We start from the raw sequence: 27,621 nt of genomic DNA, 5'->3' as shown, positions 1-27,621 counted from the left end.
CTTGATCTGGAATTCCTCGATTTTCCCTCTTACCGTTAAATCATTGATCGGCTTCTTATGTAACAGTTTCTTCCGTTCCCTCCTCAGGTCTAGGCTAATTCGAGTTCTTACCATCCTATGGTCACTGTAGTGCACCTTGCAGAGCACGTCCACATCTTGTATGATGCTAGGGTTAGCGCAGAGTATGAAGTCTATTTCATTTCTAGTCTCGCCATTCGGGCTCCTCCATGTCCACTTCTGGCTATCCCGCTTGCGGAAGAAGGTATTCTTTATCCGCATATTATTCTTTTCCTCAATCTCTACTATTAACTCTCCCCTGCTATTCCTAGTGCCTATGCCATATTCCCCCACTGCCTTGTCTCCAGCCTGCTTCTTGCCTACCTTGGCATTGAAATCGCCCATCAGTATTGTGTATTTTGTTTTGACTTTACCCATCGCCGATTCCACGTCCTCATAGAAGCTTTCGACTTCCTGGTCATCATGACTGGAAGTAGGGGCGTAGACCTGTACAACCTTCATTTTGTACCTCTTATCAAGTTTCACAACAAGACCTACCAACCTCTCGTTAATGCTATAGAATTCCTTATATTACCAGCTATATTCTTATTATTCAGGAATCCGACTCTCAGTTCTCGTCTCTCCGCTAAGCCCCGGTAGCACAGGACGTGCCCACTTTTTAGCACTGTATATGCTTCTTTTGGCCTCCTAAAGCCAAGCAGCGGCGTCGTAGAGGTAGAACACCCGCCTCGCATGCAAGAGGTCCGTGGTTCGAACCCCGGTGCCGCGCAATTTTCCACCGGATTAAAAAAAAAGTCCGCGTGTTGATAAAATTGCACAAACAGGCCTGGAGTGTGGCCTGATCCCGGTGACCAGAACCGGTAACGCACTCCCTCACCAGAGCAGGATTGGCCACCCTGGTGCAGTACTTGCCCACAACCTATATGAACACAACAATCAAACTTTCTCTTGCGTGACATTATCTTACTTCATGGCGACCCATGACAGCTGCTTAGTCACCATGGTCGTAATTTCCTCTCGAAGGTTATCGGCGACATTGTGCGTTCCTGCTCAACACAAGCTGACTATCTTATACCATCCTCAAACCAAAGGCCTGACAGAGCAGCTAAACCGTACTCTTACCGATATGCTGTCCAAGTACGTTTCCAAGGACAACCACGACTGGGACATTGCCCTTCCATACGTCACATTTGCCTATAGTTCTTCCCGGCACGACACCGCCGGATTTACTCCATTTTATCTACTGCGCGGACGCGAACCGACCTTGCCCCTTGACACGGCACTTCCTCCTGCTGCGGTCTCATCCTGACGGAGATTTCGTCTCTCAACCAGGGCCAACGGTTTCATGATTACACCCGACCTTTCCTGGCGGATCGCGAGGCACACCTCCGACTAGCCATGGTCATGGGAGGACCCTACGAACTAGGCAATGGCGGCACCCCGCAGGGCTCGGTCCTCGCCCCACACTTATTTAATATAGCCATGCAGAAACTCTCCACTCGCCTGGCTGCAATCCCGAACGTGGGACACGCCATTTATGCGGGCGATATGACGATCTTTGTGCCGGGCGGATTGCTAGCTATGCTCGAACACTCGTTACAAAGCGCGTTGCAGGCTATCCGAGACTGTCTTTCAAACACGGGCCTTGAACTCTCCCCCGCTAAATCAGAGCTACTGTTATCCGGCCAGTCCAGACAGGGGCTCAGAAACCTGGTGGCTCTGGAAACCCTGCCGATGGAAATTCGAGCTAGAAATGGGCGTCCCATACCGAGGAAGGACTCGGTCAAGATTCTACGTCTCCTCATTGATGACAAGGGCTGTAAATCAACGGCTCTCAACAGGCTCACTGGACAGGCTAGTAATGTCCTAAGACTTGTAGCCCGCGTCTGAAATCGAAGAGGCGGTCTCAAAGAGGACAATTTGCTGAGATCTTATCAGGCATTTTTCCTGAGTCATGTTATCTATATCGCGCCGTACCTTAATTGCGGAAAAGCGGAAAAGGCCAAGCTCGACTCCCTAATAAGGACCGGCATCAAGCGCGTGCTCGGCCTTCCGCAGTCCACAAGCACTGAGAAGCTGCTGGAGCTAGACCTCCATAACACCATCGATGAGCTAATAGAAGCTCACACAGTGGCTACAATAATGAGACTTTCATCCACTAAGTCAGGGATCAGGATTTTAGAAGAAGCGGGAATCCAACCTAGACATGAACTGGCGAGGAAAGTTAGCTTGACCCGGGAAACCAGAACACGCATCATGGTTGACCCCGTCCCGCGAAACATCCACCCAGTGCATAACGAGGGTAGAAGTTTCGCGAGAGCCAATTCTATCCTTTAAAAAATCAATCAGCAGAAACTAGATGCCGTCTTTGTCGGTGCTGCCAGAGACGACAGTGGCGATAAGTTCGCTGTCTCGGTGGTAGGCGCGGGGGGCAACCTGGTCAATGCAGCCTCTGTTTATACAAAGTTTTCCCATGTCGCGGAGGAAGCGGCGTTTGCTCTGGCCTTTCACAGCTCAAAAGTTCCTGCTATCGTCTTCTCGGACTCGCGCACGGCGGTTACATCCTTCTCGTCCGCCCTCGTATCTGAACAGGCGAATAATATTGTGAATAAAGCAATTCAAAGGACTAGGGAGAGTAGCGAAAGAGGATACCACATCTCGTGGTTCCCAGCCCATCTAGATAGCCTCATTAAACCGCTCGGATGTAATCCTAACGAGCAGGCCCACCGGAGAGCGCGCGATTTCACGTACCGCACTGTCGCGGGTAACCAGGCTTGGAACGAGGTCAACATCCACAAAGATCCATTATGTACTTTCCAAGAAATTGTTTCCCATTATCGACAAGGCAGGAGGACATTTCCACCCCCTCACCCCGAATGGAAGCAACCTCAGGCTAGCACACTCAGACTTCTGCAAACCCGTTCGTATCCCAATCCTCGGTCCCTTAACAGGATAGATCCTGACCACTCACAGTCGTGCTCCTAATGTGGTCATGACTCATACTCTTTAGAACGCATGCTCTGGCTGTGCCCAGCCCTTAACGCCCATCAGGAAAGAACAATGTCAGTAATCTCTCAATAGCAGCAATCTCCACATTCAACTCCTGGCTGTCCAGAGGGCCCAAGACATTGCAGCGGGACTTCAGATCCTCGTCGCATCATGGGCGGAGCCACCGACTTGATCGTCGGGAGTCTTCGGTTGTGGATCCCTAAGATCTCAGTCCCTCGGGACTCAAAGTTCTTGACATGTCATATCATGCCTTACCAACTAGCCCACCTGTGCATTCTTTTGCAATGGAAGTCCGCTTCAAAAAACAGTTCACAAAACAAATTTGCAATACATACCCGGAAAGATAGAACTCAATACAAACATCCGGCCCATGAAGGGAGCTTTTCATTGGACTATCCAAAAATGTCGGGCATACGCAATCACTATTTCCAAAGTCGCTGATGTAACGCAAAAAGGCATTGGCACAAAAAAAGTAATTTCTACATAATCGCGCCACTGAACTTTTGTTCTCTTGCCATGCTATTGATCATTATCTTTGTTTCCTGCATGTTAATCTTCAACCCCACTCATACACTCTCTTCGTTAAGATCATCAATAATTTGTTGTAACTCGTCCGCAGTCTTGTTGGATAGCACAATGTCATCTGCAAAACGAAAACTGGTGAGATATTCGCCGTTGATTCTTACTCCTATGCGTGCACTGTTGAACAGCTTGAATTCTTCCAAGCATGCCTTGAATACCATCGGAGGGATTGTGTTTCCTCCTCTGACCCCTTTCTTTATAGGTATCTTCCTACTTTTCTTGTGGAGAGTCAGGGTAGCTGTGGAATCTTCGTAGATACTTTCCAGGACATTTGCCTAAGCCTCCTCTTCTCCTTTATTACGTAGTGCCCCTATGACTGCTGGTATCTCTACTGAATCAAATGCCTTTCCCTAATCTATAAAAGCCATGTAGAGAGGCTGATTGTACTCTGCATATTTCTCGATTACCCGCTTGAATACACGGATGTGATCCATTGTATAGTATTACTTGTTGAAACCAGCATGTTCCCTTGGTTGACAGAAGTCGAGTATTGCCCTTATTCTACTGCAAATTATCTTCGTGAATATTTTACACAACAGTGGAAGTAAGCTAATATGCTAATGGTAGAAGCGACTGAATATTCACTAACGCAATTTCCGTTTGCAACAGCCACAGCTTCATTCACTACCATTGTGTTGCCACATACGTGTTTGGCTATTGTTGCCGTATTTTCAAATACCTGTTTGCAGCCACATTGATTGCAATGTAAACCAAGAAATCCGCCTTTCCCTTCCTGCCCTTCGAGCCTATGTTCCAGCAGTCTCAAGGTCCTGTTTGCCCTACGCAACTTCTTCCACAAGAGGAGTATGTCATATGTCATGCCCATTGAGCACTGAACAAACTTCTTTCTGGGCGTTCTTTGGACGTGCTTTAGTTTTTTGTTCACAGGACTTGTTCTAGCGTTCAGCTGAGAATGTTTGTGCGGGGCTAAAAAGACAACAGCAAATCCCGCCTTCTACTTTATCTCATTAAGCTTATACGAGCTACCATGGACGTATCTTCCTGTGGACTAGAGTTCGTGGGAAAAAGACAGAGAAAACTTTTGTCAAAGTCCTTGCTGGGGTTATGGAAGGCGGGTGCCGGGAGACTGGCCCCACTGGAGCCTCCTTCCTCAGGCGGTGTCCAGAGCTTGAGTCTAGGCGGCGTTGTCGGCCAGCCGGACAAGCTAGATTTGATCCTGCAGGCATTCACTGAGCAGCATGGCGTCCCATTACTCGGGCGTAGTGATTCCGAATGTATGATTAGTGCTGTGTTTGATGGAGTGCGGTGCTGCGGGGCGTGCCCAGATATCAAGATCTGTGCGTCGTGCTTGGCATGTTTAGCCGATCGGTGTGAAGGCGTCGGGGCAAATGTGATGATACAGGACGGTGCAGGAAAGGTGCGCGTCTATAAGAGCTGTCACGTGGTCGATTGATGATTGTAGAGAGATTTGTCTGGAGGGAGGTATATGAGGCTGGTTTTACGGTAGTAAGTGAGGATCTCGTCATAGGTGATCGTAAACTCGTGCTCGTGGCTGCGCCAGGAGGCTACGGCCACCTGATAAAGGGCTTGCGGATGGTGAGGCCATCCGAAAACTGCTGGCCCGAAGAGAAGTTACGTGCCCAGTGGACGCGTGCTCCAGCGCCGTTGAGTGCGACTTCGTTTCTGTCGTCTCCAGTAAGACTGCGTGGCTCGGGGCCGAGATGAGGTGGACGCTGCGGCGACGGGAGGGGTTTGTGCCAGTGAGAATGCGGTGTGCCTGGGACGAGGTGAGTCCTCTGGTAAAGTTGCCTAGAGCCGTTTTGGAATCGGTGATGGGGCACGATGCAGTAGTGGATGCACAGGTGATGTGCGATAGAAATCTTCTGGCCTTCTTCAGGACGAATGCTGCGTGTACAGCGGGCTCTTGTGATATCCAGTTTCGAGCCCGTGACCATGGGAAGTGTCATGACCGACTGGGTCGGTTGTCCGCGGCGTCGATATAAGCCACGTGCGAAGCGCCCTCATATCTAGTACCGAGTCGCTGAGCCCTTGCGACGTGAAGTGGTGTATTCTGCTCCGGGTGCACGTTCTTCGAGAGAGGCTTAATTAGGAAAGTGTCGCAACGTCCGGTGGTAAGGGGAGCTCGGCTCCATCCTGCGTGAGGTAATGAATGCTCAGTTTACTGAGACTTGGCGTCATGTTGCGGTGTAGGAGAGGCGTTCGTAGTAAGCTAAGTGCTTAGCCTCTATGAGCTCGTCGAGAGTATTGTGGAGCACCAACTCTACACGTTTTACATTGACGGTGGTGGGTGGAAAGTGGAGTGCTTATTTGTATGTTTTCTTGATGATGATATCAATCTTGAGGTAGCATGTGAGTGACATAGGAAGGGTGCCACATATACGACGCTACTTTCAATAGGGGAAGCGCCAATAGCGACGGCACACAAGAAGAAATATAGACTGGACAAGGCGCTACTTGCAACTGTTTATTGAAGTCACAGGTGGCTGATTATATAGCCATGAGGAGAGGGGAACGAAAAAGGAGGGACACTGAATATGTGAATGCGCACGTGCGAGAACACTGAAGATATATATGAATGGAATCACGCTTAATCTAAATCTAAAACTTATCTAAAAACATGCTTTCATTCGTGTATATATTCAGAGACGGGGTGCTGACACAGTTGTCCCCTCTTTTCTTAATCTCGTTGGCCTTCAACAATTCACGCGCAACAGAATCTTTACTTTTAAACAAGATTGCCGTATCATGAAGCCTTGCTTGACATGCTTGTTCATTCTCATTCCCGCAGGCCTTGCAATGAAGGGGCAAGTTTGAACCATATCCATTTTTCAGTGAAAGCTTATGCTCCCGCAGGCGTTCATTAATACATCGGCCAGTTTGGCTGATATACTCTTTTCCACACTCCAGTGGTATGTGGTATACTACCCCTTCTTCACACTTAACAAAAGGGTTCGTATGTTTAATAGAAAACCCTACTTTTTTAGAGTCATCCGGACCAATCAGGCAGCCCAAAGTAGCATGTTTTCGCGGCGCGGAAAAAAAACCACAGGAATTATTTATTTCACGGCGACGTGTTTCAGATTATGCGCCACTTTATGAGAATATGGTATCACCACCGCTTTAGCTTTCTTTTCGACTGTTCGACCTTCTTCACTTCTTTTTCTTTCTTTTTTCAGTTTTTTCAATAACGCCTCCGAAACTGCGCTTAAAACCAAGCAAGGAACGCTTTCCTTCCTCAACTTCAAAATCTGGTCGTCAAAGCTTGCTCGTGCCTTATGACAGCACAATTTTTCAGCACAGATTCGAGGCACATAGTGGCAATTGCTCGTTTAACAGTCTTGGAGTGTGTAGACTCATGCGGCAACAATTCTTTGCGGGCACGGGGTCGGTACATCCAGCAGGAGGCTTCGTCAGTAAGGGTTATGTCAAGATCTAAAAACTGCAAGCTGTTATCCTTGGCTAGTTCGAAAGTAAAATCTAAGCCTTTTCCTTGCTGTTTAAAATCAGATAAAATGCCCTGCACAGTATGCGAGTAAGTCATGGGCACGGAGCAAGAGACATTTAGGAGTGGAAACTCCGCTGTTTGCGGCGACCAGAAAAAGTCACATGCCCGCGGAGCCGTTATCGTGCTGGCGGCGCCTGGCGGCCTGGAAAGAAATCACCGCCGTTGAGAGCGCGCTGGAGCCGCCTGCCCGGGCGCTGTATTTTTTTTTTCGCTGAGGCTTCTACGACGCGCCGCATGGCGCCGCCACTGTATACGGCCCCGTCGGCGCATACAACATTTGTGACCTTATCTTGTCGCCCGCACTCGCTCGCGATGACGGGAGTTACACCTCCTAAATGTCTTACTCCGTGGTCATGGGAGATCGTTCCATCAGTAAAATTAAAGAATCGTCAACATACCTCAAAACCTTGAGTACTTTGTCTTCGTCAAACACCTTCGATAGCGCTCTGTCGATGCCCGCAAGGAAAATGTTGCAAAGTACGGGAGCCACGCCTTGTCCTGTCTGTATTTTTTCTTGTGTGCCGTCGCTATTGGCGCTTCACCTATTGAAAGCTATGCACCAACTAGCCCCACAACGTGTTTTACTACGACGCTACTGACGATGAAGGCCTGGACTAGCCGAAGAATGTTGTCTTCTTTCACACCAGTATGTCGGCTAGCGGTACGTGAGATAAAACAGGCTGATGCTGATCTTGGGACCCCATGAACATAGTATAAGTTATGAGGTCTTACGTGCCAAAACCACGATCTGATATGAGACACGCTGTACTGGGGGACCCCGGAAAATGTTGACTACCTGGGGCTCTTTAACGTGTATTTAAATCTACGTACATGGGAGGTTTCGCATTTCACCCCTCTCGAAATGCGGCCGCCGTGGCCGGGATTCGATACCACGACCTCGCGCTCAGTAGTCGCCCAACACCATAGCCACTAAGCAACCACGGCGGGTCATGAACATTTCCTCAAAATGCAGAAAGCGAAAAAGGAATTTTTTGGTGTACATGTTATGATGCGGCTGCGCACAGCCATTTGAAAATATGGCAATATTAGCCAAGCACGCATGTGACAACGCTGCTATGATCTGCCATTCACTGTAACCTCCGTAATACGTCCTTTCACTGATAATTGTGTCCTATACCGCCCAATCAATGCCGTCGCTGACGTCTCTTCCCTTCAGGAGGACCTCTTTCATATTCAAGACTGGTATGCTACATGGCTCATGTCCCTAAACGTTAGTAAGACTGTACACATTTCATTCTATCGTCGACCTAACTACATCCCCCCTGCCTACAAGAGTAACTGTACTATATATATACTACCACATCTTTCAAGCACTTAGGAATACACCGCTCCAAAGAGATGTCTTGGGCAAATCATGTAAGCCACATAATTAATTCAGCTAACAAAATTCTTGGTTATGTTCACCGTAATCTCTTCATCGCATAACCAGCCGTGAAATCAGTTGCCTGTAAAACGTTTGTGTGATCAAAACTTGAAGATGCATGTGCCATCTTTGACCCTTACCAAACTACTCTCACTAAAGCCCTTGAAAGTGCTCAGAACCGTGCTGCTAGATTGATTGTTTCAGATTACTCATATCACAATAGCGTTTCATCACTAAAATCTGAACTAGACCTATCGCCTCTTGCGTCTCGTCGTCGCATCTCTCGCCTATGCTCCTATCACAGGTTGTTTTGTTCAATACCTCGTCACAGCCAGCTGGTCCAGCTGGCTCATCGTGTTCATCGAACAGGCCATCCGAACTCGGTAATCCCACCACAAGCCCGCACGACTATGTTCCTGCTGTCATTCTTCGTCCGAACTGCCCGAGACAGGAATGGCTTTCCCAGACAAATTGCACTCATCTGCGATACAGCGCGCTTTAGATCTGCCATTGAGATTTGCGACTCATCTTTCTAATTTCATCATCATCAATCCCGCCTTTTACGAGCCCACCTCTCATTTAATGTCCAATTTGGACCCTTGACGCATTATCAAATAAATAAATAAATAATGACTGAAACTGTGGATATTGCAAAAGAAAGCTGCGTTAGTAAACCATAAGTCTATTTGACCAACGAGGAACTTTCTAGATGCAGCTGCACGCCGCGTGCTGTCTGAGGCCAGTGCTTTCTCCAAGGTGTGAATTATCGTTTCGTTCAGCCAATAAGCACCGGCAGTTTTGATTGTATCATGTGTACGTGGGCGTACATGTTTGGGGCATTTTTGTAATAACGCTTAGTTGAAAGCCAGTGCTTGTACTCGTCGTTCCTTTTGCGTGTGCTCGCCGGGCTGTGCACGTGCTTAGGGAATAGAAACTAGCCCGGTCTCACGCCTGGCACCTGGAAGTACGGCTAGTATTTTCCTTGTGCAGGTTTCCTTTCCTAACTGTTGAGACTTTACTCAAAACATAGGAAACACTAATAAGATTAAAAGCCATTTTGATTTCCCACCGGTGTTATTTCTTGCAGTTCATTGGCCGTGATTTCATACACTACAGGCAGTCTTCGTACATAACTCGCCTGAACCTTTGAATATAGCACGCATCCGTGAGATGCTAAGTATTGGCTGTGCGGGAGAACCACTAAATGTAATTTTTCGTTATACCAATCCGCTTAATGTGAAATACCTTTCCTGCAACATTTTAAATCGGTTGCAACAGGAACATATTCAACGGGTATACCGACAGATACTGTCATTGATATAGACGCAATAAATTATCAAGAAAAGTCGGATATTGGCATTTTCTCCTCTGCTCTTGATTAGTTTTTCTCCCATAGGATTTCTGATTTCATACCAGTATTTCTGGCTGAATTCCTTAAAGTGATATTAGCCCTGACAATACGAAGTTCACCAGCTTAATCAGTATAACATTAACAGATTCGCTTCATTATGTTTATCACTCACTTCCAGTAGTGAGTCGCACATCTTGCCCGCATTACATTCTCCTGTACCTGCACAATCAAAATTGATAATACTTCTCTGGGTGCCTGGACATAAGGATAATTTATGAATGAAATGGCAGATAGCCTGGCGAAAACGGCCTCAGTGGCCCATTTCTCTCGGTACTTCCAGTGTCAGCACAAATTATTAGAGCTAGATTGAAGTCATATACTATCGTGCTTGACATTTTTAAACGCAGCTATAATTACATTGGATGGTATTGACACCTACTATTTTGTTGCCGCAACAATTTCTTTAAAACTAATACAAGTCTGTTAACTTTCACTCGGCTATAGTGTCGAATAGCTTCCTTAAAGTTTTGTCAACACAGCGCTGGTTGGGCTCCCTCCCCACTGTATCCATGCTGTAGAGAACATGAAACCATTGACCATTTCTTTCTTATTCTGTAGGCAACTCACACATTCAAAGAAACGCATTTTAGAAATATTTGAATGAATTAGATTAAATTTTGCAAGTCCTGACATTTTTTCTCGCGGAGCCTTCGCTCTTTAAGGAGTGTACTGTAGCGCGATTAAAAGATGGGACAAGAGACGACACACAGGAACACTTACAGCGCTAACTTCCAACTCCTGTGTGTGTGTCCCTGTGTGTCTTCTTTTGTCCCGTCTTCTAATCGCGCTACCGTACACCCCTTGAAGATGGATTACCAACAAGCCTACACTGCAACCCTCGCGAATATTACTTCTCTCTTGAGTCATGTTATAAGTTTGCTTGCTTAGCCGCTGGAGTTTACGTTGCTTCAAAAAGAGTCGGTAGCAAAATTTTTAAATAATAGTTATTTTCTATTCATTTGACTTTTCTCCCAATTGCCTCATTTTATTCACGGAATCACCAATCGTCTTCTAATTCATCTGGATCTTCGCCAATCCCCCCATAATGGTAAGAACAAGTAACAGCGGGCAATCAAGCAGACAAACAACTGCCGGGGACACGTAGCATGTTCGTAGGATGTTCGGGCATGGGATAGCAGCAATGGCGCAGTCTTTGCTCAGACCGTTCTTCTTTTACATCCAGATTCTTCCACTAATCGGGCTGTTTTCTTTCCGTGCCTGGAACCCCTCCGATGTCACCTGTACTACGCCCTTCCTTGCTTAAAACTCGGCCTCTGAATCATGCGGCGAATTTCTGTTCCCTTCGTCTGCGCATGCCGGAAACGTCAGCTGAATCATCGAACCGGATCTTTTCACCAAACCAACAGCATCAGCGCATGCGTCGCCCTGTGGTGCGCATATAAATAGGCCAACGATGACGACCCTCGTCAGTGGCCATGGGATGGCAGCAATGGCGCAGTCTTTGCTGAGACCGTTCTTCTTTTACATCCAGATTCTTCCACTAATCGGGCTGTTTCCTGTCCGTGCCTGGAACCCCTCCGATGTAGCCTGTACTACGCCCTTCCTTGCTGAAAACTCGGCCTCTGAATAATGCGGCGAATTGCTGTTCTCTTCGTCTGCGCATGCCGGAATCGTCAGCTGAATCATCGCACCGGATCTTTTCACCAAACCAGCGGCATCAACGCATGCGTCACCCTGTGGTGCACATATAAATAGGCCAACGATGACGACCCTCGTCAGTGGGCATGGGATATCTGCAATGGCGCAGTCTTTGCTGAGACCGTTCTTCTTTTACATCCAGATTCTTCCACTAATCGGGCTGTTTCCTGTCCGTGCCTGGAGCCCCTCCGATGTAGCCTGTACTACGCCCTTCCTTGCTGAAAACTCGGCCTCTGAATAATGCGGCGAATTGCTGTTCTGTTCGTCTGCGCATGCCGGAAACGTCAGCTGAATCATCGCATCGGATCTTTTCACCAAACCAACGGCATCAACGCATACGTCACCCTGTGGTGCGCATATAAATAGGCCAACGATGACGACCCTCGTCAGTGGGCATGGGATATCTGCAATGGCGCAGTCTTTGCTGAGACCGTTCTTCTTTTACATCCAGATTCTTCCACTAATCGGGCTGTTTCCTGTCCGTGCCTGGAACCCCTCCGATGTAGCCTGTAGCCCTTCCTTGCTGAAACTTGGCCTCTGAATAATGCGGCGAATTGCTGTTCTCTTCGTCTGCGCATGCCGGAAACGTCAGCTGAATCATCGCACCGGATCTTTTCACCAAACCAGCGGCATCAACGCATGCGTCACCCTGTGGTGCACATATAAATAGGCCAACGATGACGACCCTCGTCAGTGGCCATGGGATGGCAGCAATGGCGCAGTCTTTGCTGAGACCGTTCTTCTTTTACACCCAGATTCTTCCACTAATCGGGCTGTTTCCTGTCCATGCCTGAACCCCTCCGATGCAGCCTGTACTACGCCCTTCCTTGCTGAAAACTCCGCCTCTGAATAATGCGGCGAATTTCTGTTCCCTTCGTCTGCGCATGCCGGAGACGTCAGCTGAATCATCGAACCGGATCTTTTCACCAAACCAACAGCATCAGCGCATGCGTCACCCTGTGGTGCGCATATAAATAGGCCAACGATGACGACCCTCGTCAGTGGGAAGGGGATATCTGCAATGGCGCATTCATTGCTGAGACCGTTCTTCTTTTACATCCAGATTCTTCCACTAATCGGGCTGTTTCCTGTCCGTGCCTGGAACCCCTCCGATGTAGCCTGTACTACGCCCTTCCTTGCTGAAAACTCGGCCTCTGAATAATGCGGCGAATTGCTGTTCTCTTCGTCTGCGCATGCCGGAAACGTCAGCTGAATCATCGCACCGGATCTTTTCACCAAACCAGCGGCATCAACGCATGCGTCACCCTGTGGTGCGCATATAAATAGGCCAACGATGACGACCCTCGTCAGTGGGCATGGGATATCTGCAATGGCGCAGTCTTTGCTGAGACCGTTCTTCTTTTACATCCAGATTCTTCCACTAATCGGGCTGTTTCCTGTCCGTGCCTGGAACCCCTCCGATGTAGCCTGTACTACGCCCTTCCTTTCTGAAAACTCGGCCTCTGAATAATGCGGCGAATTGCTGTTCTGTTCGTCTGCGCATGCCGGAAACGTCAGCTGAATCATCGCACCGGATCTTTTCACCAAACCAACGGCATCAACGCATCCGTCACCCTGTGGTGCGCATATAAATAGGCCAACGATGACGACCTTCGTCAGTGGGCATGGGATATCTGCAATGGCGCAGTCTTTGCTGAGACCGTTCTTCTTTTACATCCAGATTCTTCCACTAATCGGGCTGTTTCCTGTCCGTGCCTGGAACCCCTCCGATGTAGCCTGTACTACGCCCTTCCTTGCTGAAAACTCGGCCTCTGAATCATGTGGCGAATTGCTGTTCTCTTCGTCTGCGCATGTCGGAAACGTCAGCGGAATCATCGCACCGGATCTTTTCACCAAACCAACGGCATCAACGCATGGGTCACCCTGTGGTGCGCATATAAATAGGCCAACAATGACGACCCTCGTCAGTGGGCATGGGATAGCAGCAATGGCGCAGTCTTTGCTGAGACCGTTCTTCTCTTACATCCAGGTTGGTAACTCGTCTTCCCTTTACTGTAAGCGCTCTAGCAATCGCGCTTTGCTGCTCGTCCCATGCCCGGACATTTTGTGGTGTTTATGTGCCGACTGTGTACATGCTACGAAGTTGCTTGTGATATCCGGAGACATTGAGCTTAACCCTGGGCCTGATCCCAGTTGTAGCACTAACCTGGTTCTCGAGGCCATCAACTCTCTTCCTACTAAAATGTATGCGCGTCACGCTGAGCTAATCTGAACTCTTAATGAAGTGAAAGCCAACCAAGAATTACTTGAGGAGCGTATTACAAGCATGAATGCCAGATTAGCGCACGTAGATCAGAAAGTCGCTGCACTTGAAACTCAGCAAGAACCTGCCCATATCCGAGGCATTATTACCGAAGCCATGAAAAGTGAGCATGCTTCGGTGCAATCTCGTCTGGAGGATTTCGAGGACAGGTCAAGGAGAGATAACTTGATTTTCTATGGTATCGCCGATGGTGCCTGTGAAACCTGGGCGGAAACAGAAAAAAAAGTTCGTGCACTACTTGTGCAGTTTTTCGCATTGCAATTACCCGAAGAAGGGATTGAACGTGCGCATCGCTTAGGTTCCCTTATATATAACAAATGTCGACCAATGGTAGTGATATTGGCATCATTTAAAGCAGAGGAAAACATATTAACACGAAAGAAGAAACTGAAAGGATCCGGGGTATGCATTCAAGAAGAGAACTGTCGGGCAACTAGAATGACCAGGAATAAGTTAATTGCATTTGGGAAGTCTTCCGGTCAATTGTGTCATCTCAGGTACAACAAATTTTTCATCAAAAAAACGTGCTACTTGAATTGCTCTCAAACCGATACCGTTTATGAACTCCAGCAGAACAGTATTGCTACTGCCAGCGGTAATGTAGGCGGCAGCGGAATAAATTTCCCTGCGAATCCCCCTTCACCCGCTTCGAGTTAGCATCGCGCAGCCGTACAGAATAAGCATGACAACGATTACTCTGTGCTGTTCACTAACAACCGCTCCATTATGAATAAGCGCGATGCCCTGTCTGCGCTGATCGACACGTGTAATGCAGATATTGTTGTTTTAGTCGAGACCTGGCTTTCAGATAAGATGGAAAATTCGGAGCTTTTCGCGTGCAGTAAGGCTTACAATATTTATAGAAATGACAGAATAGGACGATGTGGTGGTGGGACCTTGATCGCTGCTTCATCTGATATCACCTCTTTTGATATACACGTGCCTTCGCAAATTGAGCTCTTGTGCTGTTGTGTTCACATAAATAAGAAAGACGTGATATCTGCCGCTTGCTATCGACCACCCGATAGTACATCCACATTTTGCAATGAGCTATTTGACTGTCTTAACCAAATCGTTGTTAAATATCCAGCAGCACCAATATTCTTGCTCAGTGATTTCAATTTCCCTGGCATTGACTGGGTTGTTGCCTTCCCATCAGTAACTTTATCCTCATCCCAATGTTCAACTTTCTTGATATATGTTCGACATTTGGCCTCACCCAGTTTGTTAAAGAGCCTACCCATGTCACTGCAATTTTTGCCAACATCCTTGAGCTCGTCTTCACCACGTCCCCTGATTCAATTTCATCATTATCAATTACACCTGGTTGAAGCGATCACTGCGTGATTCATTTTCCAATCCCCTTACGCACGCCACAGCGTCTAAAACACCGTAAGAAAATTCGTGACTACAGTCGAGCCGATTTTTCCTCGATCAATAACGAATTACAAAGTTTTGCCGATTTCTTTTTTCCTCAGTTCTGGAAAAGATATATTGCAGAAAACTGGCTCCTTTTCAAAAACAAGGTTCAAACGCTAACTGAAAAATATGTTCCGACTCGCCTGTTATCTCCATGCAATAGGGCTCCTTGGTTTAACTTGAGCTTAAAACAGCTTCTTAACAAGAAAAAACACATTTTCCGACGCTTCAAGCTACCTGGGGAAACCAAAGCAAAAGCTGCCTACGTAGCTATCGCATCTGAATTCGCTCTGCCAACAATTACTTTTTTCTGAAACACTACCTCATCTGCTCACAACTAATCCTAAGAAGTTTTGGAACATTATTAACGTACGCAAACCCATAGAAATCGTTCTGAAAACTGACAATGGATTTACTGTCACCCATGAGCTTTGCTCAACGGTTTTTAACAACACATTCTCGCTATATTTTTCTGACGCTCTAATAAACACTTCACCGTCCGCACGTGCCTTTACGTACCCTGAGATGGAGCGGATTTCGATCGATTTAGATGGCATATACAATTTAATTAAGAAAGATAAACTTTCTTCATCGGCCGGTGTTGATACCATAAATTACAAATTCCTTAAAAGTACTGTAGCGTATTCATCTGCTTTCTTGTCATATATTTTTACGCAGTCTTTGCAGAGTTCAACACTTCCGGACGACTGGAGGACGGCGAAGGTGATTCCAGTCCACAAATCCAGTGATACACATAACCCCTTAAACTACCGGCCGAACTCCTTAACTTCTATTCCATGCACATTATTAGAGCACATAATCTACTGCAACCTGATTAGCTTTCTCGAGTCTAATAATTTTCTTGCGCCACAGCAGCATGGTTTTTTGCAAAATTATTCTCGTGAGACTCAATTAATAACCTTTACTAATTATTTGTCCTCCGCTTTAGATCGAGCTTCAGTTAGTGACGGCATCGTCCTTGACTTCGCGAAAGCTTTCGATACCGTCTCACATCGACTACTATTACTCAAACTTAGCACACTCCATCTTGATTGTAACTTGCTTAAGTGGATTGAATGTTTCTTGCAGAATAGAACAGAGTACCTTTCTGTGAATGATCATGACTCTCGCAACCTCCCGTGTTGCTCAGGGGTCAGTCCTAACGCCTCTTCTTTTTCCAATTTATAATAATGACCTGCTTGATTCTGTTACTTCTAACATAAGGCTCTTTGCAGACGACTGCGTTCTGTACCGCGTAATTTCTAATGAGTATGACTTCGCCGTTCTTCAATCTGACTTAAATAAAATTTCTTCTTGGTGTAATGCATGGCTTGTGAAACTAAACATTAACAAATGTAAAGCAATGAGGGTGTCTCGAAAGATTAACCAGTCCATTTCTCAGAGCTATGATCTTAACGGTTGCCCTCTTCAGTTCGCCGACAGCTACAAGTATCTAGGCGTCCATATCACTAATAATCTGTCATGGGAGAAGCATATCCACTATGTTATTAACAAACCTAGCTGTTCCCTTGGTTTTCTTAGGCGAAATTTCCGCCTCGCTCCCGTTCCGCTGAAACTGCTACTATATAAAACACTCATGCGTTCTAAACTCGAGTACGCTTCATCGATATGGGACCCGTACACTAGCTCGTTAACACAGTCCATAAAATCGGTTCAGAACCGCTCAGTTAGGTTTATCCTCTCTAACTACTATCGCTTAGCCAGCGTTTCTCGCATGAAGCAATGCTTGAACTACCTCTCCTTTCTACTAGACGTCGAATTTCCCGCTTATGCCTGTTTCACTAAATATACTACACTAATAATGAGCTAAAAATGACACTTTTTTGCCAGCGAGCCATTTGTCATTCCGTATTGATCATCGAATGTAGGTTGGGGTGCCTCAGTATAACAGTAATGTATACCTTGAAGCCTTCATCCCGAAAACAAGTCAAGACTGGAATCGCCTTCCCGCATCCATCGTCACTATCACAGAACATGATGTGTTCAAGTCGGCTATCTGTGACCATGTGCTGCCTCATTAGCTATGTTTTTTCTTCTTTTATTGCGACTCCTCCCTTTAATGCCTGTACGGCCTTGAGAATAAATAAATGAAATGAAAAGAAATGATTAAATCTGAGGCTTTCGGCGACCCGAACATGGCTAGGGTGAAGAGGTGGGGGCGTGTCTGGCACTTGGACTCCGGCTCACGGCGCTTCGACCTTGGCCGTCTCTGCTCTTCTCGAGGGCCAGGCGTCTACCGACAACTACGGAAACAGGAACCGTTCGAGGAAAGCTGCTGGAGTGCGGAGGCATTGACGAGTGCCCGGTCTCGCAGAGACACGGCCGCTCGATAAAAAAGGTGCGGCGTGCCGCATGTATCGAAAATGGTGCTGTCCGCCGTGGTACCACCCGTCAGTGACTGTTGTATAGGGTCATCATAGAAAATGCGCCACGAATGCGCTTGGAACGCCGTCACCCGCGGAAGCCGACGCGTCCTATCCCCAGTAGCTAGCGCCGTTCGGCTCAATCAAGCGACCGAGAATGCAACTGCGGCAGTCACGTTCACTCCCATTGCAGCCCGGAGGACGCGACAGGAACCACGTTTCTTTTAACACGGTTGTGTTAAGCGCCCTGCGTAGCAGAAAATCAGGCGTCCGGCGTCGACCGTCTTTTCGCGATAAGATCATTCCGAACCACGCACACCTCTGAACCACATATGAGGTCATCAAAGTTGCTCATACCTTGTCTTTCATCTTTACAAAGTTATTCCTCGGATTTTTGAGAAAGAGTCGAAAAACATATCTAAGGAAAACAAGACGCCGAGAATGCATAACCTTTATGTCAGCTTTTCTCAGACTGAAATATTACAAGTGCGAAGAAAATAACAGGACTTCGACCCATGTAAGAGGCCGCGTGTTCAGCTGGAAGCTTCCCTTCGTGCATAGCGTTCGCCGTCGTTTCCTGGTAAACATGCCGCTTACGTAAGCTGCAGTTGCCCAGAAGGGTGAAAAGCAGTCAGGGATCTTTGCATTCTATCGCGTTCCAATTTTAAACGCGAAGCTTAGCCGTCCTGCCCATTTTTTTTATCCAGCGGCCATGGCAGATGCCTCCACCTTGAGCAAGTCCGAGTGATCCTCGAAGAAGTTTGGCGTCGCTTCCGTTGTGAGCAGACGCTGGCAGTGTCTCAACGACCAAACCCCTGCGTAACACAGCCATCCATGCGAGTGCATTGGCTTCGTCGATTTTCGATTGCAACCACGATATACAAGGTGAACCCCAACGAAATTAGCGCCATCGGTCACTTGAGATCTGAAGGAATACGTGGGTTATTCTTCATCAGGTGGGCAACAGGTGAGGTGGGCTATCCTTCATCACTGCTACGCCAACTTGAAAGTAGAACTTGTTGCTGGGCGAGTTGGTTGGGATCTAAAGAAATCATTGTTGCGCCAAAAAAGGAAAATAAAGACTTGGGAAGGAAGAGTACGAAAAGACAGATTGAGCGCTGAACTTCAACTGATTTTATTCTTACAGCAGGGCAGGGAGAATGAACAAATGCGCATGCGTACATCAGTGTTGCCTAGAGCGATTCCAGTGACGTTTTTAACAGTTGCAACTCGTTTTCAAACAGAAAACAGACGTGTCACTAATACAACTCGTGCCTCTCGTTTTAATGAGATATGCCTCCAAAAGTTCTCTTGCTAACGTATAACCACTCCTGCCAAGTATCTTTATCTCACGCAGCAGTGGCTGGCATCTGCCTTACATGCAAACCATGCAATGCGCAGATAAATGCGCATTACCTTTATTGATTACCGACAATTCATGCTCCCGGGCCCGGTCATTAACACATCTCCCCGTTTGTCCAACGTAGACTTTCCCACATTTTAGCGGTATTTCGTATATAACGCCCATCACACATTTGACGTACTGTCGAGTGTGCTTTTTCTGGCATCCTGACTTTTTGTCAACGCGGCTTATGCGCGGACACAGTCCAGCCAACTTGCGTGGTGCCGAGAAAACAACTGGCACACCAAACCTAGTAGCGACTTTCTTCAAGTTGTGGGAAAGCTTGTGGACGTATGGCGCCACTGCGGGTTTGCCTCGTTTTTGGTCGGGCCTAGGCGCATGCCTTTTTCCCTTCACCTTCTGGAGCAATGTTTTAGACACCGCCCCAACGACCGAGCTCAGGTAGCCAGCTGTGTGTAGCCTCGCCAATTGCTTATCAAAGCTAGTCTGCATCGCGTGGGTGCACGACTTCATGAGGGCTGATTCAAGGCAAAGAGTGGCTATTCCTCTTTTAACTAACTTTGAGTGTGCCACTGGAGTCGGCACTGGAAGTCGTAAGGGAATACATCTACTTAGGGCAGGTAGTGACGGCGGATCCGGATCATGAGACGGAAATAATCAGAAGAATGAGAATGGGCTGGGGTCCGTTTGCCAGGCATTCTCAGATCATGAACAGCAGGTTACCATTATCCCTCAAGAGAAAAGTATATAATAGCTGTGTCTTACCAGTACTCACCTACGGGGCAGAAACCTGGAGGCTTACGAAAAGGGTTCTGCTCAAATTGAGGACGACGCAACGAGCTATGGAAAGAAGAATGATAGGTGTAACGTTAAGGGATAGGAAAAGAGCAGATTGGGTGAGGGAACAAACGCGAGTTAATGACATCTTAGTTGAAATCAAGAAAAAGAAATGGGCATGGGCAGGACATGTAATGAGGAGGGAAGATAACCGATGGTCATTAAGGGTTACGGCCTGGATACCAAGGGAAGGGAAGCGTAGCAGGGTGCGGCAGAAAGTTAGGTGGGCGCATGAGATTAAGAAGTTTGCAGGCATGGCATGGCCACAATTAGTACATGACCGGGATTGTTGGAGAAGTATGGGAGAGGCCTTTGCCCTACAGTGGGCGTAACCAGGCTGATGATGATGATTATGATGATGATGATTGTGATGATTATTATTATTATTATTATTATTATTATTATTATTATTATTATTATTATTATTATTATTATTATTATTATTATTATTATTATTATTATTATTATGTTTAGTGTGCCGAATCATACGGTAGCAATTCCTTCTGGGCACGTGGGCTATAGTGCCAACATACGTGGTCTTTGTCAAAAAATAAAGACAGATCTAAAAACTGAAGAGTGCCATGGGAAGGGATTTCATGTGTAAATAGCATGCCCTTCCCATGTAGTCTAAAAACATCTAAAACCTGGCTAATGCACTGGTCAACGGTAAAATCATGGTTACTCTTTAAAAGAATTAAAAAATCATCGACATATCTAAAAGCCTTAAGGTAGAACCTATCGTCAAAGGAACTGTGCAGGTCGCGGTCAATTGAAGCCAAGAAAATGTCACACAGCACAGGAGCGACGCAGGACCCGATGCATATCCCTTGTCCATTGCTTCCTTAACCCTGTTTTTCACAGCAAATTCCCATAAGGACGGAATTCTGTTCCGTGCCATCGTAAGCGAGAAAGGCTCTTGGCAGCAGATAGTTGGCCAGTTTCTTTTAAAGAACTTGAAATCATTGCAAGTGAATGATCCTTTCACGACTAAGAGCTCTAGAGATGTAATTCAATTGCTGAAAGGAAACGCCTTTATCGCACACGCTTTTTCTGTAGACGTAGTTGATTTGTTTTACTCAGTGCCTCAACAGGAAATGTGTGCCTCTGTTAGGGATTGCATTGACCGCAACGGCCCAGTAGATTTTCATAATCTAGTGGCCATTTCCATTGACAATTTTATGGTTTTATTAGAATTTTACTTAAAGTCTACTTTTATTTCTTTTAACGATAAATTGTATGTTCAACGACAAGGGATATGCATCGGGTCCTGCGTCGCTCCTGTGCTGTGTGACATTTTCTTGGCTTCAATTGACCGCGACCTGCACAGTTCCTTTGACGATAGGTTCTACCTTAAGGCTTTTAGATATGTCGATGATTTTTTAATTCTTTTAAAAAGTAACCATTATTTTACCGTTGACCAGTGCATTAGCCAGGTCTTAGAAGTTTTTAGACTACATGGGAAGGGCATGCTATTTACACATGAAATCCCTTCCCATGGCACTCTTCAGTTTTTAGATCTGTCTTTATTTTTTGACAAAGACCACGTATGTTGGCAGTATAGCCCACGTGCCCAGAAGGAATTGCTACCGTATGATTCGGCACACTCAAAGTTAGTTAAAAGAGGAATAGCCACTCTTTGCCTTGAATCAGCTCTCATGAAGTCGTGCCCCCACGCGATGCAGACTAGCTTTGATAAGCAATTGGCGAGGCTACACACAGCTGGCTACCTGAGCTCGGTCGTTGGGGCGGTGTCTAAAACTTTGCTCCAGAAGGTGAAGGGAAAAAGGCATGCGCCTAGGCCCGACCAAAAACGAGGCAAACCCGCAGTGGTGCCATACGTCCACAAGGTTTCCCACAACTTGAAGAAAGTCGCTACTAGGTTTGGTGTGCCAATTGTTTTCTCGGCACCACGCAAGTTGGCTGGACTGTGTCCGCGCATAAGCCGCGTTGACAAAAAGTCAGGATGCCAGAAAAAGCACACTCGACAGTACGTCAAATGTGTGACGGGCGTTATATACGAAATACCGCTAAAATGTGGGAAAGCCTACGTTGGACAAACGGGGAGATGTGTTAATGACCGGGCCCGGGAGCATGAATTGTCTGTAATCAATAAAGGTAACGCGCATTTACCTGCGCATTGCACGGTTTGCATGGAAGGCAGATGCCAGCCACTGCTGCGTGAGATAAAGATACTTGGCAGGAGTGGTTATACGTTAGCAAGAGAACTTTTGGAGGCATATCACATTAAAAAGAGAGGCACGAGTTGTATTAGTGACACGTCTGTTTTTCTGTTTCAAAACGAGTTGCAACTGTTAAAAACGTCACTGGAATCGCTCTAGGCAACACTGATGTACGCATACGCATTTGTTCGTTCTCCCTGCCCTGCTGTAAGAATAAAATCAGTTGAAGTTCAGCGCTCAATCTGTCTTTTCGTACTCTTCCTTCCCAAGTCTTTATTTTCCTTTTTTGGCGCAACAATGTATTCTTTAGCCAACTTGAAACTTCCGCCACGCCGCGGCTGGGCTAAGCCTAATGACGGCTAGGCTCGGCGTAGCCGGCGCCGCGGATTTCGCTTGTATGGCGGCCACCAAGATCACCAGGTATGACGCGGCCACCCTGGAATGGCGTGAAATCGACACCAAGAACTCAAATGAAGGTGTTCTCCAACCAAAAATGAGTGTTTTCAAGCCTAGCTACTGCGACTATGGCAATGCAGGTAACAGGTGAGTACACAACCAAGAGCAGCGCCAGTGCGGCGCCGCTAACGCAGGTGAGGATTTCCTGCTCCCGGATTCCCGGCGGCGCTATCGCTGCACCGCAGAAGGGAAAGGCGTCACAGTGCTGGCGCCTGAAACCGACGCCATGCTTGCGCTCGGAAGACCTCATCGTGGTCCTGATGCCCCGAGATATCCTTCATTTGAAGACTGTGTTCAAATACGGAGAAGTGATCTGCGCGGTAGCTAACTACGAGCGTGATCCGGCAACCGGAGAACTCAGCGTCTGGCCTGTCTGGGAGCTGAACGTGATCGTCTGCGGCACGCAGACCATCTGTGGCGGACAAGGTTATCAAGGAATTGTACCTCTTGGTTGGGTAACCGACCTTCCATGGCTATCTGAAAACCCACTTTGAGTGTTGCAACGGGGTCATCCGCGTCCGCGAGGACAAAGCCTCATCTACAGTCAAAACCGTACTCCGCTGGAGGGAGGGCGAAATCACTTTCGTCGAGAAAGTGGGCTCCTCGCATGTAGTGGCGGTGATCTTCGTGGGCGGTAGATTATACCGATACATCCAGTAGATCTATGAGTTCTGTTAGAAAAGTAAGTGACCTTTGGCCGAAGAAACAAAATTGGCATAACCGAAGCGTTAGAAACCTGATCGCCCTCAGTCCTTGGGAGTCCACACACATCCCCCAGCGGTGCTGCCATTGTTGGAAGCATTCCAAGAAGGCCTCTTTCAGAATGGAGTTTAGCTCAGCTGTCGTTGCAGCCATAATGTCCTCTTCTGTCAGAAATCGCGCGCCTTTCAATGGCCTCTTGATTTTGGGAAACACCCGCCGTGGTTGCTCAGTGGCTATGGTGTTGGGCTGCTGAGCACGAGGTCGCGGGATCGAATCCCGGCCACGGCGGCCGCATTTCGATGGGGGCGAAATGCGAAAACACCCGTGTGCTTAGATTTAGGTGCACGTTAAAGAACCCCAGGTGGTCAAAATTTCCGGAGTCCTCCACTACGGCGTGCCTCATAATCAGAAAGTGGTTTTGGCACGTAAAACCCCAAATATTATTATATTATTATATGATTTTGGGAAACAGCCAGAAGTCGCAGGAGGCCATATCAGGAAAGTAAGCAGCCTGCTGAACTACAGGCGTCGGGTTTTTCATCACAAAAGGCTTGAATCAAGTGCGAGGAATGCACAGGAGCGCTGTCGTGATGAATGCGCCGATTTCTTGTTGACCACAACTCCGGTCGCTTGCGTCGCACAGCATCACGTAGGCGACGGAGGACATCCCTGTAGTACTATCTGACGATTATTTCACCCTGTGGTGCATACTCGTGGTGTACCACACCGCGAGAGTCAAAGAAAGCTGTCAGCATCACTGTGACGTTGCTGCGCACTTGGCGCGCCTTCTCTGGTCTTGGCGACATGAAATGCTTCCACTGTGACGACTGAGGTCTGGTTTCCGGGTCGCACCCGTACACCCAAGATTCTTTACAAGTTATTAGGGTGTTCATGAAGTCGGGGTCACTGTTCGTAGAATCCAGCATGCCCTGTGAGACTTCAACACGAAGTTCCTTTTGCCCCATCGTGAGCAGCTTCGGCACGCATTTCGCCACAACTCTCTTCGTGGCCAAATTTGAGGTCGTAATGGAATGTGCGGAAAAAGTGCTGACGCCCACCTCTAGTGCAATTTCTCGGACAATCACATGACGGTGCTGCATCATCACAGCGTTCACTTCGGCAATGACCTGGTCATTGCGGCATGTTGATGGCCGACCGGAGCATGGCTCGCTCTTCACCGATCTGCGGCCATCTTTATACCGGTTGTACCATTCCTTAATATGTGTGCTGCTCATAGCATCGTTACCGAAAGCGCCTGAATCTTGCGAATGGTTTCCACTTGGCTGTCGCCCAGTTTCTGGTAAAATTTGATGTATTAGCACTGCTCCAGTCGCCCCGCCATTTTCCTTGCAATAAAAAACCGACAAGTGCACTGCGCACTACCTCACTCAAACGCTGCGTCCCAGCGATTGACGCTATCGGCCGGCGGGAAAAAATTCGCGCATGCGCGCGAAGGTTCAAGGTCAGCTGATGCAAGCGCTTGTTTTATATCCATCAGGTGTTCACAAAAAAATAAGGTCGGATGCTTTTCTAACACAACTCGTATGTGTCCTCGCGCCCACCTACAAGAAGACAATCCCGGCGTGCTAGAGATACAGTTCAGTCGACCACAGGGTGGACAACTGGACCCCTCCCTGAAGAATGACGCTGCGGATAGGGTGGCGTTAAGTCAGGGTCACCACAGACGGGAAACAGAGCACCAGTGCCAGCTATCCTGCAAGATCGGCAATGCGGCCCATCTCACGGAGTGCGCGGAATGCCCCAAACGTTCCGTGAGCTCCACCACCCGGAGGCAACGAACCGGGCAGGACCCTATACAACATGGCGCGAGCAGGCCCCGCCAAGTCCAAAGATAGGGAAGCAAGGTCAGCAAAAGCAACAACCGCTACAACAGAAGGTCGGAAACAAGAGCACGTCTCAACATACAAAGTCGGACCAGGAGAGAAGCCTTCGACATTCCAACCTCGGGATTTATCTCCACTTGGCAATGCTCGAAAAGAGCAGGTAAGCGGCTGGGCAGGGGTTCCCTCCGAGACCTCCTCCCCCTCAACCACCCTCTCGCCCTCGAGATGCGTAATGAATCGGAGTCCTTACGGACACACAATGCACAACTAGCAACCAAAATTTATGCACTCGTAAAGGCTCGGGCGGACGCCACTATCCGGCCCAAGGATGAAAGAGTGACTCGGCTTATGTGTGCTCGGGCAGCACGATAACATTTCGGCCGGCCATGACCAGAAACCTGTAAACCCGAGCCTCTAATATCGAACAACAGCTACTAGTCCTCGCCGAACAGATCACCTAGCTCCCAAATGTGATTAATCAAGCTGTGCAGCCTATCCAGCTGCAGACGCAGCACATGAAAGTAACTGTAACCCAGCTAGTAAGCAATCCATTCCATATGCCTTAAGGGTAACCCGATTCTCTTTCAACGCACAGGGCCTATTCGCGAGTTTGGGTGTCCAAGTAAGTTCCTCCACGCAACGGAGGACGAGGAACAGGAGGAATTCACTGACTGCCTAGAGACAGCAGAGTGCCGGTGCAGCTCTCCCCGCGAGTCTGCTCCCTAGCCTTGGTCGACAAACACTACGAATATGGCAGGTGCTACTTCTAAAGCATGGAAAAATGAAGAATTGCTCTCGGTAATGCAGTGGAAGTTTAGAGGTTTCAGAACCGCCACGAAAGTTCTAATCTACACCTCTACATTCAAAATTTCGACCACATGCCTGCAGTGATAGCCATTCAAGCACGAGTTTCGCAGGCTAAACTCCCAGTCTACAGCACGGTTCCATGGACCCCATCCACTTGTGCTCTGGTGCACGAATCAGACACCGCGCAAATATATATCTCGAGCTTCATGGGAACATTCGTACAGCATGGCGCAGATCCTGCCCCTCTGTAGGACAAACCAAGTGGTGTATACAGTGCACATTTACACTTCACCCAAAACACACCGCGTCATCTATGCAGAGATATTTTGGCGTGCGCTGAAATGCGCCGATAGAGCATCTCTGATAATCACGGGCGCCTTCAATGCTCCCTGCGGACTCTGGAGGTACAAACGCGAGAGAGGTAGGGGAGGAGGCTCATGGAGCTCATCTCCACCCTGCGCCTCACCCCTCTCACCAACCAGGCCACCCCAACGCGCCTTGTTAATTCACACAACAGGGACACATGTTCTGACCTCACTCTAGTTAAGAACATACTACACGTCACATCGACTAACATGGAGAAGACACTGGGCAGTGAACACTGCCTACTAATCATCATACTCATACACACCTTTTCAAACGGAAGGAACCACAAGTTCAAATAGTTGACTGTAACAAGATGCGCACGCAAATTATCCCCCCATTCTCGATACAGGAAACTGCACGTACTGGAGTGCGCAAATCATAGACCCACATAAGAAATATGAAAACATAACACAAACATCAAAGGAACATCCAACGGTCCACAAACACCTTCTGAATCTGTCGTAAGCTCGCCGGAGCCACTTCCGCCGCTGTAAGCATCAGAAGCATAATAAGCTGCATCGGAAGCGGATTCAGGAGCAAACAAAACGGCGGGCTGAATACGCCATGCGTGCTGCTCATAGCAGATAAAAATACAAATACCAGATACAAATACAGATACGAGATACAAATTGGACATAAAAATGTCACACTATAGCACAACACATGTCATACAAGGAGGCATGGCGATTGTTTCGCAGCCTCATTGACCCCACACAAACGTTAGGGAAAACACATGCACCTACAAATAACCATTCACGGATTTCCGGGTAGCACAACATAACTAGCGGAAACGCTTCGAGACAGGCATCTATAAGCAGCAAGATTCGCGAGGCCCGGAGTATGCATATTCGTGCAGGGAAAATGAGACCTTAGACGGCCCTTTTTTCCTCCATGAGATGAAAGAAGCAGTGGCAAAGATGTGTAGAGGAACAGCTCGTGGTAGGAATGCGACCACGGTCAAGAGGCTGGTGAATCTAGCCGACCCTACTCTGAAACACCTCTATAAATACAATAATGGTATTTGGAGCGGCCGGGAGCTGGTCTGTTTGGAACGGAAAACAGCTCTGGTAACTTTTATACCCAAACCAGGGAAATCAGTCAACACAGGAAACCTTCGCCCCGTTTCCCTCACGTCTTGTGAGGGCAAGCTGATGAAAACGATGGTGCGGGACAGACTGTCGGAATACCTAGAGCAGAAGGGGGACTTTGCAGCTACCATGTTCGGATTTCGTCCTCACAAATCGTCGCAGGTCGTACTCCCACCACTACAGCAAGAGGTTATTCAACCGCTTGAGCTGAAAGACAACGACAGGGCCATCCCCGCCTTAGACCTGAAGGCGGTCTATAATAATGTTAAACAAGATGTCATTCTAGAAAACCTCAGACAGTTTACTGAGGACAGAACACATTCAATTACATCAAGGACATT

General features: G+C 47.7%; 1 protein-coding gene across 1 annotated transcript; it reads left to right on the top strand.

The window, feature by feature from the left end:
• Nucleotides 1-20,931: 20,931 nt before the first annotated feature.
• Nucleotides 20,932-25,745, top strand: LOC142588547 (uncharacterized). The gene is made up of 4 exons (XM_075700390.1): nt 20,932-21,270; nt 21,646-21,939; nt 22,554-22,899; nt 25,615-25,745. Exons 1-4 carry the CDS (start codon nt 20,932-20,934, stop codon nt 25,743-25,745), a joined length of 1,110 nt encoding a protein of 369 aa, XP_075556505.1.
• The last annotated feature ends 1,876 nt before the right edge of the window (nt 25,746-27,621 follow it).

This window comes from Dermacentor variabilis, chromosome 7 (genome assembly GCF_050947875.1).
Source record: "Dermacentor variabilis isolate Ectoservices chromosome 7, ASM5094787v1, whole genome shotgun sequence".
Classification (NCBI taxonomy): Eukaryota; Metazoa; Arthropoda; class Arachnida; order Ixodida; family Ixodidae; genus Dermacentor; species Dermacentor variabilis.
This window is presented reverse-complemented; position numbering and strand designations above follow the sequence as displayed.

Excerpts from the sequence above, each read along its gene's own strand:
- LOC142588547 (XM_075700390.1), top strand. The coding sequence starts at position 20,932 with ATGTGTGCCTCTGTTAGGGATTGCATTGACCGCAACGGCCCAGTAGAT. Across the intron at positions 21,271-21,645 it reads TTGACCAGTGCATTAGCCAG|AAACGAGGCAAACCCGCAGT; the intron begins GTCTTAGAAGTT and ends AGGCCCGACCAA. Across the intron at positions 21,940-22,553 it reads CCCGGGAGCATGAATTGTCT|GTAACAGGTGAGTACACAAC; the intron begins GTAATCAATAAA and ends ATGGCAATGCAG.